The sequence below is a fragment of the Dysidea avara genome, chromosome 9, assembly GCF_963678975.1.
Source record: "Dysidea avara chromosome 9, odDysAvar1.4, whole genome shotgun sequence".
NCBI lineage: Eukaryota > Metazoa > Porifera > Demospongiae > Dictyoceratida > Dysideidae > Dysidea > Dysidea avara.
Genome location: NC_089280.1, coordinates 32,011,635 through 32,031,766, shown reverse-complemented (window position 1 = coordinate 32,031,766; position 20,132 = coordinate 32,011,635). Strand labels below are relative to the sequence as shown.

The 20,132-nt window shown below is 40.1% G+C and overlaps 1 protein-coding gene across 1 annotated transcript in view; it reads right to left on the bottom strand.

Annotated features, from left to right (window-relative positions):
* Window positions 1–20,132, bottom strand: part of LOC136267016 (receptor-type tyrosine-protein phosphatase S-like) — a 151,370-nt gene that overhangs the window by 120,154 nt on the left and 11,084 nt on the right. The window contains exons 2-3 of the mRNA XM_066062066.1: window positions 361–699; window positions 59–307 (exon numbers count right to left, since the gene is read on the bottom strand). Of these exons, the coding sequence (XP_065918138.1) occupies window positions 59–307; window positions 361–699 (588 nt within the window). The remainder of the gene's footprint in view (window positions 1–58; window positions 308–360; window positions 700–20,132) is intronic.

Here is a 20,132-nt window from a genome sequence, read left to right as displayed (position 1 = left end):
GTAAAATGTTGTCAAACAGTTTCAATACAGTCACAGCAAACACTAACATTACACTTACCATATACATTTACAGCAACAGCATGACTAACTGATCCAGCCTCATTGCTCACTGTACACCTGTACTCTCCACTAGTTGTTGTAGTGTATGATGACATGCCAGCACCACTAATAGGATCCCAACTACTTCTAGATTTTCTCTCCCAGGAATATACTAGTTTTCCATTACCCATAGCTTCACAAAACAAATTCGCATTTTTTCCCATTGGTATAACAATGTTACTAGAGTGATTAGTGATCTTTGGAGGATCTGCACACAAATATTAATGTTGTACAACTAATTATAATAAACACCACACTAACCCAAGATAGCAATAGTTAAAGATTTATTTACATTTTCTCCCATACAAGTATAATTTCCTTCTTGTGATTGCATAAATGAAGTAAAGGTTAGAGATCTAGTCATCCTATCAGGATTGTCAGCACAGTACTCACTAGACCGCTCTTTGTCGTCTTTACATAAAATTACTTTCATTCCATTAGGATCTAACCAGTTAGGTCTTCTTTCTCCAGTGGTACACATACAGCTGACAAATGTACCACTACTACCAACTGGCTTATACAATGTAGTAGCAGTAAATGGTTGATCATCCACCAACAACTGAACTCCAGTACATTGTGCATCAATCAAACCATTAATAGCTAAAATAAAATTAAAAATACATATGAAAACTGTAATGTATATTTTGTGTACTGGATTTACACACTGGACTTCCAGACTGACCTGGAAATAATCTCCTCCTAACAATAACCCAGGCATTATCTAGCTTATGTAATGCCGAATACACTATTATCAAGCTACAACTGCTGGTACTGCTCTTATTTATCATTCACATTGGTCCATGTGTACCAATTTATTAGAATAATTGCAAAACATAAGTAGTTGAGCTATGGCTTTGTAGTGCATGGTTATTACTACATGGTTTTACCCGTAACTATTGTAGCGGATGCACACCTGTACACATAGGCATAAACTCACTATTCAATATTGAACAAGCAGGCGCTAGCAAGACATACTAAGTGGCTATGAAAACCTACAAGTGAAGCCTGAACCCTAACCTTTAGTGCTAAGTACCGGAGCAACAAAATTACATTTATGCTACAACAATATTCTCTCCCGCTATTAGTGCATGTGTTTCATAACTAGTGCAATAACTAAAAATGAAGTAGGGTTCCAGCAATCAAGACACACGGTAGTGTGTCATGCGGCCCAAAAAGCCGGCATGCAACACCATGAGTATATTGAAAGGAAGAAAGTAAGTTTGATTCTCACGCATATGTAGCTCCATGATCTCTTATCTGATTGTTACCACATTTGCTACAGAAGTGCCCGCCAGGTAGGAGAGTCTACATACAAAATTTGAAGAAAATCTCACCAGCCATGTCCAAGATACGAGTGGTCATTTTTTCTTCTACTTTTCGCACATTTGCAAAATCTGCCATAAAATACAAATACGTACTCCAAGCAAGCTGAAATTTGGCACACTTAAAGAGCTCATTAAAGCAAATCTCAGTACCAAGTGTGGTAGGAATGCGATGAACATTCACGGAATTATGACCGATTATTTGCGTAAAATAAGATGGCATACCCCTTGAAGGAATGAGCTGAAAGTCCCTGTGTAAATGGAGTCACCATCATAGTAGTGCCTTTTTGTGGTTTGAAAGGAATCGAGATAAAGACCATGGAGATATGACACAAAACCCAACCTGTGTCACAATTACACGATCGAGTTTCATGAACAAACAAAAAAAAGTTAGTTTTCATGCCTACTATATAGGCGAACCACTAAAAAGAGCAAGCTGAAAACAAGTATGTACATGGAATACTCATCATAGAAGGTCTTTGCAGTAGAACAGAAGAATTGGAGTAAAATCTACTGAGTTATAAATCAAATTACATTTCAGAATGCTCGGATCCCATATCAACGTGTTTGGCCTAGTTTTCTATTTTCCAGCAAGTTTTTGTAGGATCAATGAATAAAAAACACTGAACAGGAAATGACATCATCATGACTACCATATAAGTACTGCCACGTGTACACCAATCGGCCTTTTTTCTTGCTTCAGCTAGTGAGTAGTAGGATCAGCCAAGCGATTATGTCTTCAAGTGATTCACCCCGTCGAAGCTGACACTGAAGCAGTCGTAAGAAGCACTGCCATCATCGATGAAGCCATTCCCAAGATTCGTCATTAACTTCTCTGCTGCAATCACTCCAGAAAGATATCACAGCAAACCATGTCAGTCTACACAGCGAGGTACAGAAGATGTGGCTACTTTGGAGGAGCAGAGCCCTCTAGTCCCGCCACCTTTAGCGCAGCTGAATGGAGAGCAGAGTCTCTCTGGAGGACAAGACTCACAGGCAGCAGGAAACACCATGACACCACAGTCAGCGTCGAATTCCAATGGAGGGCAGAGTCTCTCCGGAGGACAAGACTCACAGATGGCTGATAACATCACCGGAAGAGAGCAGAGCTCTCACCCGACATCTATACCAGGCCACAAGGCAGAACAAAGTTAAAGCTCGAACCACTTTGTGAACCACACGTCAGTCCCGGAGGAACTCCAAGGGTGGGGCGACCAGCCAGATGACAAAACCCCGGACTACGAAGAACAGATCTTTTGGGATACTGTGGACTCAGACTCGGATAGTGAACACAGTCAGGTCTCCTCTGCAACAGCCAGGGTCATGCAGGAAGCATTCTCACAAGCATTATCTTCTCAAAGGCGGAAAACCATTAAGGGGAAACAACCGATTCCTGACACACCTCACACCAAGTTTCCCAAGTTGGACCCCACTATTCAGTCAAGAATGTCACCTGGCACAAAGGCAGTGGACAGAAATTTAGCTGGCCTTCAAGGATTTGTCCTGGACGTAGCCATACCTCTAGTGAATATGATGGAGTCTGCTAGGTCAGGATCCAGGGATGCAGCAGAGTCTGCGCAAAAGGCCCTGAAACTCCTGGGAAATGCTTCAGCTCATATTTCAGTTGAACGTCGCCTGAAGGCATCCTCCTGACTGAACAAGGAGCAAGCTCCACTGGTAGCAGATGAAACAACTTTCAAGGATACCACAACCCTCTTGTTTGGGAACTCCTTCCAACAAAGAATGAGGGATGATGTGGAGGCAATCAGAAACCTGAGGCAACCCCAGTTTTCAAGCTACCAGCACTCTTCCTTTTGGAGGAGCTATCCCCTACAGTCGCGAGGAGGTGGTAATCACAGAGGCAGAGGAAACAAGAAATATAAGTCCCTCAGTCAGGAAAACATCCTCAGCAGTAAGTGGACTTTACTACCAATAGACCCTGTATCATTAAACTTGAGCTTTATATGACAAATTTATTACATGTATCAAAGCATTAATATCTACCACTCTTCAAAGAGCACCCAGAGCAATTAAGGGTCAAAAACCTGGGAAGCCATGGTGTTGAAACACCAACCAAAGCCCATAACTGTCAGAGCACACATCACTATCAACAAGTATCAGAGGTCACACTTCAAAGACACACTTCAGCTGATGTCAGTGAACACATCATTAACACAAGCATCAGAGATGCCTCAACTTGTATTTACTTTGAAAAGGGCAGACAGCAACGCTGATTATTCCTCAATTTGTACTTTAATAATGTCAAGCTTCTCCCAGTTCACAATTCTGAACCAAGCCTGCGTCTCGATCTCTCTCCCTGCAGCTGAAAGATCTACCATAGATCCACCTAACTCAGAGAGGCATATTTCTCATGGCAGAGTCCATCTTTCAGACCTATTTACAGGCTGAACCCGGCATTGTTTCAGAAGATCTGAAAACATCTCCTGCAGAAGCAGGTTATCCCTCAGGGAACCTACTCCATAATTTCATGGAGAGGAATAACTGGATGGCCAAGGACACTTTCCTTATGGCCTCAATATAGTATCTTAATTGAGCTATCCTTTCCTGTATATTCATGGTAGAGAAAGGCTTGCAAGTTCATCTGGGTCTGTGCACATTGCTGAGGGTATTCACATACATTGTAGATACTGAGATCTCTGGGCATCCATTTGGTAGTATACATGGATATTATGCTACTGATGTCCTCTGTAGAGCAGTAATTAGCATCAGTATCCAGGTAACCTGCTAAAAACCTGGGTTCATTATTAATTATCAGTAAAGACTACCTTTCTGAAACCCCCCCCCCCCCCCCCCCCCCCAAAAAGTTGAATTTGGGGTGTCAGTAAGCTACTTGTTAATGTGCTAGGAAACGAAATCAGTTGTTGGCAGCCACTTTATAGCAATTCTGAACCAAGCCTGTGTCTTGATCTCTCTCCCTGCAGCTGAAAGATCTACCATAGATCCACCTAACTCAGAGAGGCATATTTCTCATGGCAGAGTCCATCTTTCAGACCTATTTACAGGCTGAACCCAGCATTGTTTCAGAAGATCTGAAAACATCTCCTGCAGAAGCAGGTTATCCCTCAGGGAACCTACTCCATAATTTCATGGAGAGGAATAACTGGATGGCCAAGGACACTTTCCTTATGGACTCAATATAGTATCTTAATTGAGCTATCCTTTCCTGTACATTCATGGTAGAGAAAGGCTTGCAAGTTCATCTGGGTCTGTGCACATTGCTGAGGGTATTCACATACATTGTAGATACTGAGATCTCTGGGCATCCATTTGGTAGTATACATGGATATTATGCTACTGATGTCCTCTGTAGAGCAGTAATTAGCATCAGTATCCAGGTAACCTGCTAAAACCTGGGTTCATTATTAATTATCAGTAAAGACTACCTTTCTGAAACCCCCCCCAAAAAAGTTGAATTTGGGGTGTCAGTAAGCTACTTGTTAATGTGCTAGGAAACGAAATCAGTTGTTGGCAGCCACTTCATAGCAATTTAAGCAGAGGACAGGCATCACAACCCTCCTACAAATAGTCAATTCTATAGGTACTGCAACAGAAGGGGGGAGGGGGGGGGACAGCATCACCAAAGTTGCAAAGGCCCTCTGATTGTGGTGCATACATGACTAGGAGTCCACAACATCCTCAGACAGATCAGATGGGAAGCTTCCTCAACACTGCTCCACAAAATAAGTCTTCTCTTGGACCTATTGCAAGCAATCTATTATCATAACTCTCACCATTTCGTGATTTTAATCCAGGAGCTGCACAGATACATTATTCAGGCTTGGAATAGCCTTCCAGAAACATTGTAGGCCAGGAGCATAACAGACAGAGTCCTATCCCCTGCTCATTCCCTAGTACTAAAGGAGCTATATTACTAACGGCAGTTTGGAAAGTTTAGGCACATCTTAATGCCTCTGGCAATGTTGATTAGAGCACCGGTTTCTCATCCCATAGTCATCAGACCAGAGTGTCAGAGCAATCTATCAAACAACATCCCGCATGTGGCTACAGTCTCTGTCCTCTCATTATATGGAGGGGAAATCCACAAAGTCATACGATAATTGTTCTTTCAGTAAATGGACTCACAGGTGTGGTGAATGGAATAGTATTCCCTTCCAGGCTCTAGATGTAGCTAATTTCTTAGCTGAACTCTATGATCAAGGTCTCTCTAAATGTTCACTGATCATCCACACCCTCAACTCATGAAGTCAGCCTGCTGGCAAGCACATCCTACATTTGTGGGAGTATTAGGGAGCCTACAACTAGCTAGGGACCTCCTTATTCAGATGCTATATTACACACTTCTAGCATCAACTGCTACAGTGGTTAAATGATTCTTTCTATGCTAAATTATCTGAGATAGTTACTGGTTCTTTCAGTGAGAAGTGCCTCAGCTCTCGAGTGGCTTCAGTTAGAATTGTAATAATCAATGCTGCTGATTGGAGGTTGGAATCCGTTTTCAGGAGGTTCTATTACAAACCAGCAACAATTGCCTCATGCAGCATTGCACTCATCCTCAACAGATTCTCTACAAACATCATGTTGATATGTGATCCGAGCATTCTGAAATGTAATTACCTGAATGGCTCAGATTACAGAGTGGTTGCCAGCTATTCTGGATTACATGAGGAATGTGAGGTGAACATATGAACGTCCCACCCATCCTTTACCCGTTGATATTATGATAATGCAGTGTGTTAGGGAGTAGAGGCCATTTATCAGAAACAGACCTTCTACATCTTGTATCATTGCTCCAATCAGCATTTCTGCAGTATTAGCTATGAAAAAGGCCGATTGGTGTGTACAGGTGGCAGTACTTATATGGTAGTCATGATGATGTCATTTCCTGTTCAGTGTTTTTTATTCATTGATCCTACAAAAACTTGCTGGAAAATAGAAAACTAGGCCAAACACGTTGATATATATGTTCACCTCACATTCCTCATGTAATCCAGAATAGCTGGCAACCACTCTATGATCTGAGCCATTCAGGTAAATGTAACATAAGTGTAGCAAGTGTGCGATCGAGATACTCTAATCTAAACCAAAGCTGTAAAAAGAGTGCGGCCCCCAAAAAGGCCAGGGTGAAAAAAATGTGAAATCCAAGGTGGCAGCCAAGAAATGGCTGTGACGGTAGTTTATGGCAAAAATTTTAATAACGACAATTCAGCTGAATTTGCATTGCCTCCTCACGTTTCACTAGGATTCGGCATCAAATTCACCTGAATTATCATTATTAAAATTTGTGCCATTAACCTACCATCACAGCCATTTCTTGGCCGCCACCTTGGATTTCACATCTTTTTTCACCATAGCTTTTCTGAGGGCCGCACTCTTATTTTACAGCTTGGCTGTTTTGGTTTAGATATCACCTCTTTTTGTATTGCAAGCCACAAAGCTGGCCATCACCTGGCTATGGTACTTCCTTTTAACTTTTTTTTTTCTTCTTCACTGCAGGAATTGTGGAACAAAAGCCAGAAGCAACTATGTGTATACTGTTTTGTCTGATTAAATCAAGACACACGGTAGTGTGTCATGCGGCCCAAGAAGCCGGCGCGTAACACCCGTGAGTATATTGACAGGAAGAAAGAAAACACAATTTTCGCACCTCCGTAGCTCTGTGCTTCCTTGATGAAACAAGACGATTTTTGCTGTGGAAATGCCCTCCAATTTCAGTACTCCACATTCCAAATTTCAGCGAAATCGCTTCACGCGTTCCCGAGATATGTGACTTCAAAAATTGGCTCAGTTTCTTTGTCTTTTTTCTTTTTATTTTTCTTCCTCTTGTCGCACACTTACAAAAACTGCTATAAAACGCGAATGCCACAAGCGATTACCTTGAAATTTGGCACACAAAAAGGGGATATAAAGGCGCATCTCGGTACCAACTTTGGCTGTAATACGATAAACAGGCAAAGAGTTATGAGCGATTATTCACGAACAATAACACCAATATGTTGTCATGCCTACAGGGTAAACCGCGTATGGGAAGAAGCTGAAAATCGGTGGGTGAATAGGTTAACTATTGAACCTCAAACCTTTTGTGGTTTGAAAGAAATTGAGCTAAAACACAGGAAGATACAACAAAAAACCAACAGTGTGTAACAATTACGCAATCGAGATTAGCTAATACAAAAATGACTGCTTGCCACGCCTACCAGATAAACCGCTTGGGGTAATGCTTTGAAAATCATTGTACAGATGGAGTAATAATCTTAGAAAGGCTCATCAATGGTGTAGAAGAATCAGACTTAAAGCCACGGAGTTATAACACGAAATCCAACTTGGTGCAGCAATTGCGAGATCGAGATACTCCAATAGAGCAGTCATCCTAATAGAGCAGTCACCCTGAAGAGAATTCAAGAGATCAGCTAGAAATAAGAAACCTGTATAGAGATCAGCTACACACAAGTCACCCTGTAGAGAGATCAGCTAGAAGAAGTTACCTTGTAGGGAGTTCATGCAACTATGGAAAGAGATAGTTCAGCTAGAAAAAATCACCTTGTAGAGTTCAGCTACAAAGAAACCACCATGTAGAGAGTTCAGCTACAAACAAATCGCCCTGTGGAGAGATCAATAGAAGAAGTTACCTTGCAGAGAGTTCAGCTACAAAGAAACCATCATGTAGAGAGTTCAGCTACAAACAAATCTCCCTGTAGAGAGATTAGCTAGAAGAAGTTACCTTGTAGAGAGTTCAGCTACAAAGAAACCATCATGTAGAGAGTTCAGCTATAAACAAATCTCCCTGTAGAGAGATCAGCTAGAAGAAGTTAACTTGTAGAGAGTTCAGCTACAAAGAAACCATCATTTAGAGAGTTCAGTTTCAAACAAATCACCTGTAGAGAGTTCAGCTACAAACAAATATCCCTGTAGAGAGATCAGCTAGAGGAAGTTACCTTGTAGAGACTTCAGCTACAAACAAATCACCCTGTAGAAAGATCAGCTAGAAGAAGTCACCTTGTAGAAAGTTCAGTTACAAAGAAACCACCATGTAGAGAGTTCAGCTACAAACTAGTGACCTTGTAGAGACATCAGCTAGAAAAGTTACCTTGTAGAGAGTTCAGCTACAAAGAAACCAATCTGTAAAGAGCTCAGCTGCAAACAAATCACCTGTACAGAAGTCAGCTACGAACAAATCACTCTGTAGAGAGATCAGCTAGAAGAAGTTACCGTGTAGATAGTTCAGCTACAAACAGATCTCCCTGTAGAGAGATCAGCTAGAAGAAATTACCTTGTAGATAGTTCAGCTACAAAGAAACCACCATGTAGAGAGTTCAGCTACAAAGAAACCATCATGTAGAGAGTTCAGCTACAAACAAATCTCCCTGTAGAGAGATTAGCTAGAAGAAGTTACCTTGTAGAGAGTTCAGCTACAAAGAAACCATCATGTAGAGAGTTCAGCTACAAAGAAACCATCATGTAGAGAGTTCAGCTACAAACAAATCTCCCTGTAGAGAGATCAGCTAGAAGAAGTTAACTTGTAGAGAGTTCAGCTACAAAGAAACCATCATTTAGAGAGTTCAGCTTCAAACAAATCACCTGTAGAGAGTTCAGCTACAAACAAATATCCCTGTAGAGAGATCAGCTAGAGGAAGTTACCTTGTAGAGAGTTCAGCTACAAACAAATCACCCTGTAGAAAGATCAGCTAGAAGAAGTCACCTTGTAGAAAGTTCAGTTACAAAGAAACCACCATGTAGAGAGTTCAGCTACAAACTAGTGACCTTGTAGAGACATCAGCTAGAAAAGTTACCTTGTAGAGAGTTCAGCTACAAAGAAACCAATCTGTAAAGAGCTCAGCTGCAAACAAATCACCTGTACAGAATTCAGCTACAAACAAATCACCCTGTAGAAAGATCAGTTAGAAGAAGTTACCTTGTAGAGAGTTCAGCTACAAAGAAACCATTTTGTGAAGTGCTCAGCTGCAAACAAATCACCTGTACAGAAGTCAGCTACGAACAAATCACCCTGTAGAGAGATCAGCTAGAAAAAGTTACCGTGTAGATAGTTCAGCTACAAACAGATCTCCCTGTAGAGAGATCAGCTAGAAGAAATTACCTTGTAGATAGTTCAGCTACAAAGAAACCACCATGTAGAGAGTTCAGCTGCAAAGAAATCACCCTGTAGAAAATTCAGCCACAAACAAATTGCCCTGTAGAAAGATCAGTTAGAAGAAGTTACCTTTTAGAGAGTTCAGCTACAAAGAAACCATTCTGTAAAGAGCTCAGCTGCAAACAAATCACCTGTACAGAATTCAGCTACAAACAAACCACCCTGTAGAGAGATCAGCTAGAAGAAGTTACCTTGTAGATCGTTCACCTACAAACAATTCACCCTGTAGAGAGAGCATCTAGAAGAAGTCACCTTGTAGAGTGTTCAGTTACAAAGAAACCACCATGGAGATTTCTGTAATCAATATATGTATTATATATATAATTTGTACATTTACTGATAAAATATTTAAAGTACATCTACTTCATCTTTTCTTCTTCCTGTGGTAAAGAAAAAAAGATAGGATTAAAAAGTCCCAAAGCCGGCCTATGGCCGGCTTTGGGGTATACAAATACAAAAAGAAATGAAATCTAATCCAAAACAGCCAAGCTGTAAAAAGTGTGCGGCCCTCAAAAAGGCTATGGTGAAAAAAGATGTGAAATCCAAGGTGGTGGCCAAGAAATGGCTGTGATGGTAGGTTAATGGTAAAAATTTTAATAATGACAATTCAGGTGAATTTTGTGCCGTTTGACCTTGGATTTCACATCTTTTTTCACCATAGCCTTTTTGAGGGCCGCACACTTTTTTTACAGCTTGGCTGTTTTGGATTAGATATTTGTATATATATATATATATATATTTTACACTGAATGATATCACATATGTAATAAGGTGATTTCTTACCTAACTGAACTGTAGCTGAAACTCTCATAGTTTGAACTCTTTTCAGGGTGACTTGTTTCTAGCTGAACTCTCTACTGGGTGATTGAACTCTCTACAGGGTGCTTTCTTTGTAGCTGACTCTCTACAAGTTAACTTCTTCTTCTCTACAGGATGACTTGTTTCTAACTGATCTCTCTACAGGATGACTTGTTTCTAGCTGATCTCTCTACAGGGTGACTTCTTTGTATCTGAACTCTCTACAGGGTGATCTGTTCATAGCTGAACTCTCTACAGGGTGCTTTTTTTTGCAGCTGAACTCTCTACATGATGGTTTCTTTGTAGCTGAACTGTCTACAAGGTAACTTCTTCTAGCTGGCCTCTCTACAGGGTGACTTATTTCTAACCCATCTCTCTACAGGGTGAATTGTTTCTAGCTAAACTTTCTGGGGTGATCTGTTTGTAGCTGAACTCTATACAGGGTGATTTGTTTGCAACTAAACTCTATACAGGGTGGTAGCTAAACCCTCTACAAGGTGACGTCTTCTAGCTTACCTCTCTACATGGTGACTTGTTTCTAGCTGCATGATCTCTCTACTGGGTGACATGTTTGTACATGTAGCTGAACTCTCTACAAGATGATCCTTCTAGCTGATCTCTCTACAGGATGAATTGAGGAATAGTCAAGGAGTTATGAGCGTTTATTCACGTAAAAAAAGATAAAACTTCTGTCACTGCTACAGGGTAAACCGAGTATAGCAATAACTTAGAAATTGGTGTCTAGACAGGCTGATCATTGTAGCAGTGCCTTTTGATAGTTTGAATAGCAATAGAGTTACAGCAACAAAGTTATGAAGCAAAAACCAAACAAATGTAAAATTGTGGGATTGAGATAGTCTAATAGAGCAGTCACCACGGGATAAAAAAAGGTGTACAAAATGTTGAAAAAAACCTTATAAAAGTTTGAACCAGGAACATCCATACCTAACACTTTCATCTTTAACCACTGAACCACTACTACCTTGGCTGATTACCTCACTTAATTTCTGCTTTATAACTGAAATTTCTAATTTAAATCTACTTATAGTCAAATGTTTGTAATTTCATAGATTTACCAATAGAAGTACTAGATTGTTCTAGAACATTCTATGTATGTTCTATTAGAAGCCCGCAAAAATGTGCACTCAATTAGAGTATTACAATAATATTATCAAATATTGAATTAAATCATGCAATGAAATGCATTTATACAGTACAGCTCACAGGTAATGTCGCGAGTATACACATGCGAGTAGTGCTCGTGTCTTCTCGCAAGATCATTCTTTCGCAATGCACTGTACAAGACCTGTGGAATATTGTGCGGATAAGCACTAGCCACGTGAGAAGCTCACCACGCATGAGAACGCTTGCCACTGAGTTTAGTAACTGTGACCGTATCTACAAGAATCCCATATGTTTGTGCAAGCCTACAGTAGCTACAATTTTACAGCCAGTAGAATGCAATAAACGCAGGGTTTGCAGGACGCACTGGGTGGAATTTTTACAGGATGCAATGGGTGGATGTTTACAAAATCGAAAATAAATTTCGTAAAATTTTAAAACGCTTGTTTCACAATGAAGTAAAGTAATAATACCAAGAACCTTGGTAGCACCGTGATCCCCAAAGCAAGGAGTTCCAATATCTTTGTTTCGTGTCAGTATGCCTAAGGAGATGGAAAATATGAGTGTTAGTCTGCCTTGCGTTGGACGAACGGTTCACTGTCACTTTATTGCTCACGTTTTGCTTTCGCCGGTTCACCCTGGTCGCAGGAAAGGCCTGGAAGACAAAACTTACCCAGCAATGGATTCGCTTGTTCATGGAGAATCCAATGGTCTAACGTGCGTCTTGGTAGAGGACTGCATTCATAAGTTATGATCATTTTATTAAGCGCCTGTACTTTATTATCGCCGTACAATTTGATTTTTGCTGTTGCCACTTTGTAGCACTGTAACTTCAATAGTTTTTGGCTTATAGAGCTGAAACTTCGGTTGATCATTAGGTGAGTCCTGTAATATCTCACCTTGCGTGATGCTCTAGAGTGAAGTTTGCTATCGTGGAGCATTACTGTAGCCTTGCTAGGGATGCGCCGATTTTGCCGGCAAAATTTTTTTTGGAAAACTACATTGGTAAAAGCAAAGAGCAAAATGCTGGAAAGATAGGTGGAAAATTGGAAAAATGGGCATTAAGGAATGGCAACTTGGCACATTTTGTATGATAAAGATCGAGATACTCTAATAGAGCAGTCACTACGTACGAAATATTCTAATAGAGCAGTCACACATACTTGTAAGCTAGAGATACTGCAATTAATTTTTACTGATGCTCAGCAAAATAGAAAAATTTAGAGCAAAATATTGAGCAAAATAGGTAAAAAATAAAAGAATTGCTGGAAAGAAAAATAGGTGGAAAAAAAAGCAAAATAGGCTCATCCCTAAGCCTTGCTGTATCCACGCAGGTCACTCGAGCACACCTCACGCGTGTCGTGTGTGTACATGCGACATTACCCGTGAGCTGTACTGTAAGTCTACCTTCAATAATCATCATTGTGTCTGCATAGAACAGAAGAAATGTGAGTAAAAATAAACCTCAAAGTCAGCCATAGGCTGCAAAAAGAAGTGAAATCCACACAACAACAGCTAAGCTGTAAAAAATGATGCAGCCTAAAAAGCCTGGGTGAAAAAAGTTGTGAAATCAAAGGTGGTGGTCAAAAAAAATGGCTGAAATTATGTTAATGCTAAAACTTTCTTTTAATAATGGCTATGTGCACTGTTAAAAAATTAATAGCATTAATATCATTGCAGCCATTTCTTGGCCGCCACCTTTGATTTCACAACTTTTCACCCAGGCTTTTTAAAGCCGCACCATTTTTTACAGCTTGGCTGTTTTGTGTGGATAGAGAGATCAGCTAGAAACAAGTCACCTGTTAGCTATAGAGAGCTCAGCTACAAACAGGTCCCGCAGTAGAGAGTTTAACTACAACTACAAGCTAACCCAATAGAGAATTCAGCCACAAACAAATCAACCTGTGGAGAGTTCAGCTACAAACAAGCCACTCTGTAGGGAGATCAGCAAGAAAGAAGTCACCTGTATAGTTAAGGTCACCCAGTAGAGAGTTTAGCTACAAGCTAGTCACTTGGTAGAGAATTCAGCTAAACCAGTCACCTGTAGATAATTCAAGTCACACAGTAGAGAGTTCACTTACAAACGGATCACCCTGTAGAGAATTCAGCTACAAGCTAGTCACCCATTAGAGAATTCAGCTACAAACAAAATTCACTTGTAGAGAGTTCAGCTACAAACAGGTCACCCTGTAGAGAATTCAGCTACAAGCTAATCACCTTGCAGAGAGTTCAACTACACCCTGTGGAGATTTCAGCTAGAAATAAGTTACCAACAGAGAGTTTAGCACCCTGTGGAGAGTTCAGCCACAAACAATCATCCTGTGGAGAGTTCAGCTTCAAACAAGCCATCCTGTAGAGAGTTCAGCTATAAGCAAGTCACCCTGTAGAGAATTCAGCTACAAAGGAGTTGCTTGTACAGAGTTCAGCTACAAACAAATTACAAGTTCAGCTGCATACAAACCATCCTGTAGAGAATTCTGATACAAAGAAGTTAACAGTAGAGAGTTCAGCTACAAATATTCACACTGTAGAGAGTTCATCTACAAATAAGTCACCCTGCAGAGTGTTCAGCCACCTAGTAGAGAGAATCCAGCTACAAACAAGTCACCCTTCAGCTATATACAATCTAGTTATTTGGTAGAGAAATTAGCTACAAACAAGTAACCCAGAAGAGAGTTCAACCACTTTTGTAACTAAGTTATGTAGTAGTTTAAAGTAACTATAATAATATAACTAGTTATATAGTAATTTGTACCAAGGATTAATTAATTATCCAAAATTGTAACTGGCCTGTTGAGAAAGGTTCATTATCTATGTTTAAAATTAACCCTTTGTATTTCATTTCTCCTTCCTGTAGTAAAGAAAAAGACAGGTAAAAAGAGGCCCCAAAGCTGGCCAATGGTCTGCATTGGAGTACACAATTACAAGAGAAGTGATATCTAATCCAAAAATAACGAAGTTGTGAAAAAAAAAGGGTGCAGTCCTCAAAAAGCCAGGGTGAAAAAAGATGTGAAATCCAAGTGGGCAGCCAATAAATGGCTGTGATGGTAGGTTAATGGCGAAAATTATAAAAACAATTCAGGTGAATTCGTTGCTGAGTCCTAGTGAAACTTGGAGGCAGTACTAATTCACCTGAATTGTCCTTATTAAAATTTTTGCTATTTACCTACCATCACAGCCATTTCTTGGCAAATCAAGGGTTCAGATAATTGAAATTCGGATAATCAAGATCCTACTGTATCTCAGTCTTAGCTATGCAGTAGGGAGAATGGTACAATACCTTGTTTCCTACAGTACTAGATGGTTGAGTGATGTGGACTCAGCACTGATTATTAAAGGTGGGCATGTTAACGTTTAAGGGGGCATAGCCCATTGCAATTACTTTATTAGCCAAGTACAACTGCTACCCAATAATACCAGAGATACTACAATCTGTTGATCACCCCTAGTCCCATAGCATCTAAATAAACTCCTTCAAAGAAAGTGTTGATATGGAAAATTAATACCTTGGTGCACGAAGAAGACAACCATTTAACTGAAGATTAAAGGAATGGCAAAGCACAGAAGTCAGATATTTATCAGAACCACAAAAAAGCTTATCCCACCTGTGAGCTTGTTGTCGTGATGTACCTTCATGATTCACAATGATGAGCAATATCAACAGTTGGAGCTTTCTTAAGTATTGCAATAGATAGTTATATAATTCCTGGATAATTATTAAGAGACTATTTCCATGCCAGTCCATAAATCCAGTTCACATAATACATTAGGTCTCACACTATTTCTAGGAACACAAATTTATGAAGAGCTTTGACTGCTCTAATATTAGACATTTTATTGCAGTACATCAATTTTCTGTGGTTTATAGTCCTGCTCCTAGAAATACTATAAAAACATAATCTACTATCAACACTTTAATTCAGTAAACAACTGTAATCATTTCACAACATTATGTTGACAATTAAATTTCCTTGATACACCTAGGGATGCCATGATAGTTGTGACATACAACATACTGTGACATAAAATCCCATGGCATAGTGTGCCATGGCCCATTTATGTCGTGACACAGAAATAGCACAAAATTTTTGGCTACTTTAATGTACAAAATTGAATATTGTGACCAAAACTACGTGTATTATACCTTGAAAGTATTATGTTCTATAGAAATTCACCAATGGGAAATATATTTTGCTAGGTTTTTTCTAGAGCAAGTTATGTTATGACACATGGGACATAAATATGACAAACATTTCTATGCTGTGACATCCCTGGATACACCAACAATGGTAATTAAAAAACCTGATAGACAAAAACCTCAACCATATATTTCACTGTTCAGTTGGAGCAAAGCAAATGGAAGCCATAATAAATATATCATGCACAACTTGCATCCTTTACTCACGTAACTGTGACTGGATCTGCAAGAACCTCACATGTTAACACATTTTTCAAATTCCAATTTTCTTTATCTAAATAGTCAAAGGAATGGTTCAGCTCTAAAAGCCAAGAACTTTCAAAGATACAGCGTTACAAAGTGGCAACAATAGAAAAATGATTTGTACAGTGACAATATGGAAAATAAACTACAGGCACTAAATTAAATGGACATAACCTACAAATGCAGTTCCCTACCAAGATGCAACTTACACCATCTGGTTCTCCATGAACAGGCGGATCCAGGCTGGTTAAGTGTTACCTTCCAGGCCCTTCCTATGACCAGGGTAAGGCAAAAATGTGAGAAAAAAACAATAGTGAATCATTCATCCAATGCAAGACTAACATTCATAATCTTTTGTCTCCTTGGGAGTACTGACACGCAACAAAGATTTTTGGACTCCTTGTGTTTTGTGAATCATAATGCTACTGAAGTTATGCCGTTATCTCCTTCCATCATTGTGAAACAAGCACTAAAAATATTAATGGAATTTTTTCAATTTCGTAAATATTTCACCTATTGCATATATTGTATTCCACTGTAAAATTAGGTAACTGTACTAAAATATGAAATTTTACAAATCTGATCATATATAATTGAATTTGCTAGCAGACAAATCTTAAGCATTACACCCCTCACTCATTGATTTGCTTTGCTTCCTAAGCCTAATGCAGGCTTGTAGGGGGTATATGCTTTGCTGAATTTTAAAATTTAAAAAAATTTTTATGATTATGCTCTTAGGCTAGTGGTAAACACCTCATATGGGTTCTAAATTTAATGCTCATCCTCCATTGTCTAATTGGTAAAGCAGATAATAGCAGTAACATTGATAGCTTAATAGCCTGCAGCACACGACCAGTCCTGTTTAGTAGGTTAGTCCCCCTTCCCAAAAAACAACAGCAAATTGTTGGTTAGTCAGCCAGCCTGACCACAATCGTACAGCTAGAGGCCAACTAAAACAGCACACGGCATCACAGCCACCATTTCACACCACAATAACAAACTCATTAGTGGTATCTGCCTTTTCTGGTTCCAAAGAGTGTCACCAATCCAATTACATGGTCATCTTCTTTATGCAATAAAAATCTATACCAAGGTATTAATTTCCCACATCGACACTTCCTTAGAGGAGAACATTTAGGCACTGCAGAACTATTTAAAGAGTTTAAGTGGAGTAGATACCTGTAGCTGCACTGCACTTATAAAACAATCACATGATCTGGCCATGCCCCAGAACATGCTATCAGACCCTTAATGATGTGGCTGATTCTGAATAGTTTCCATATTGACTTTTGGAACTAAGGTAATAAATTACACAGTGTTTTAACCCTTAAACCCGCATAATCCAAAAAAACTGGATTTGATAAAAAACGAATTGAAAATGCACGATACTTTTGCTAATCTACATAGGCGGTTAATGTTTAGTTACGCTACCACTCACCTATTTACGTGCTCTGTTCCTCGGATCTTCATTCTTCACCTCCAGCAATCCATTGATTGAGGAGGGGGTTTGGTAGGTGCCAGGAGGCCTCATCTGCCATGGTATATGGCCTAGGCAAATGTTATGTAATTCCAGCGGGACCAAAGTAGGAAGTACTTTTGGTTTATTGATGCTTGGGTAATGAAAGAGTTTAGAGCAGAGAAGCGTCTCTGTCCTAAACTCTTTACAATAGAGGCCAAACGGGAGAACCTAGTGGATAAGGCAGATATCCTAAGTGAGGCCCCCTGGCTGTCTCAAACTCCTCTAAGGAGAATGGACGAACTGCTTATAGCAGTAGTAGGTGATGTGTTGACCTGCGGGTCACCACTAATTTGTGTCACGTGGCTTTAGCCAGATTGTGACAGCATCAACACCTGTGCGCAGGTGCCAGATTGTGCTAGTGATCTGGTTGGGAGAGCGTCTCCTGGTAGTGATCTGGATGGGAGAGCGTCTCCGGCTAGCAATCTGGTTGGGAGAGCATCTCTAGTTGGCAGTTTGAATGGGAGAGCGTCTCCTAATAATGATCTGGATGGGAGAGCATCTTCAGGTAGTGATCTGGTTGGGAGAGCGTCTCCTGGTAGTGATCTGGATGGGAGAGCGTCTCCGGCTAGCAATCTGGTTGGGAGAGCATCTCTAGTTGGCAGTTTGAATGGGATAGCGTCTCCTAATAATGATCTGGATGGGAGAGCATCTTCAGCTAGTAATCTGGTTGGGAGAGCGTCTCCTGATACTGATCTGGATGGGAGAGACAAGCAGCTGTTAGCAACCCAACTTCCTGATGGCACTCTGAACTGGAGGGGCTTGTCTGTGACTGCAGGCAGGATAAAAAGAGCATCTCTCCTGACAAAGATTTGAACTGCAAGCATCCCTCAATAGCAATCTCTACTTGTGGTAGCAGCTGGCACGGTGAAGGAATCCAGGCTGGCACAGTGAAGGAATCCAGTCAGACCTACAGCTGAAGAACTCGCAACAAAATGCATATGATAGTACAGTCTTTCATGTAAATGTTTAGAGTACAACAACAACAACAACAACAACATTATGTGTCTACTTAGCTTGCTCCACTGCTTACCAGGGCTGAGCGATACTACTGTTTTAGCGATATATCGTGATGTTTTGAAAGTATCAATATCGCGATATTTTGTTATTAACTATCGTGATACCATGCCTGTACATTACTGTCATTAAAATCCATTTGTTATGCAGTAGTAGGCTAAGAATTCTTGTAAATGATAAAGTCCACCCGTCTGGTTTCCCCTGCAGAGAGGTGTGAACACCGTACCAACCTCAAAGCATGTGTTACAATAACTGTTACTGTAAACAAGGATGATAGTGGCTAGTTTGTTATCACCTATAAGGACTTCCTGCAGGAATGCTGAGCAATAAGCTATGTAGCACCAGCTATGATTGACTTATTGGTAAGTATCGTGAACTATTCAGTATCGTGAATAGTGGCTTTAGTATCGATCGTGATACCAAAATGGCAGTATCGCTCAGCCCTAATGCTTACACTACATATGTATGTAAGTACCACTATTGACAATGGGATACTGACTAGAATTTTTAACTGCCAACATACTATGCCAATTAACATAGAGTACCTGTGTGTAGTGAAGTTTGTGAACTGTTCAGTGGGTAGGGACAGGGTGGGAAGATTTGTTACAACAGGTATGAATTACTGCCAACGTGTTCTGCTCACTTTGTTGCGCATGCGTTGTTCTTATTAGAGCCCACTGTTGCATGCTAATATTTTGGGTACTTGCGCAGCCTGCGCTTCACAACATTAACTGTGTTTAATAACTTAAACTTTATTTAATGTTTAGTTACGCTACCACTCACCTATTTACGTGCTCTGTTCCTCGGATCTTCATTCTTCACCTCCAGCAATCCATTGATTGAGGAGGGGGTTTGGTAGGTGCCAGGGGGCCTCATCTGCCATGGTATATGGCCTAGGCAATGTTATGTAATTCCAGCGGGACCAAAGTAGGAAGTACTTTTGGTTTATTGATGCTTGGGTAATGAAAGAGTTTAGAGCAGAGAAGCGTCTCTGTCCTAAACTCTTTACAATAGAGGCCATAGGTAGGTCATGATATGTAGTATATCGTGATCTACCCCCCCAAGCATCAAGGTTATTTATTTAGACCATGCAATGTGCAGAAATGATGATGGTGGCAACATCTAGTAATATGCAAGATAAGCTATGCTTGCAGCATACAGAAGATGATGATGATGATGTGCAAGCTGAGCAACGGTGACATACAAAAACAAGCAGTGGCAGTGACATACGTTGGTATACGGACAAGCAATGGTGACGACATACATATCAAGCGTGACAACGTAAACATTAGGAAGACATAACGTACGTGCAGACTAACATGCAACTAAGAACCCAATGGTGTGCCCCGTACCAATTGCCTGGCAAAGTTGTGGAACACATCCTAACCATAGAACTACAGATATATGACGAAGACACTGTATCGTGTACACATTAGAGCAAGCACTGTGTTTTGAAACAATTCCTGTTGAAGATGTATAGGTTGAAGTTTCCTTTAATGACAATAAAATGGACTTTTCTTTGGGACTATTATAAGACTCAAGGGGTATGGTGTGCAAGAAGCTGGCACAACACCATGAAACTACTATGCAAAGTTCTAATATGTACTTGCCTGCTTTTCAACATACAATTTATGATAACCATGTGTTTGTGTTGTTGTTTTTACAAAGCAACTCTTATTATTTCACATT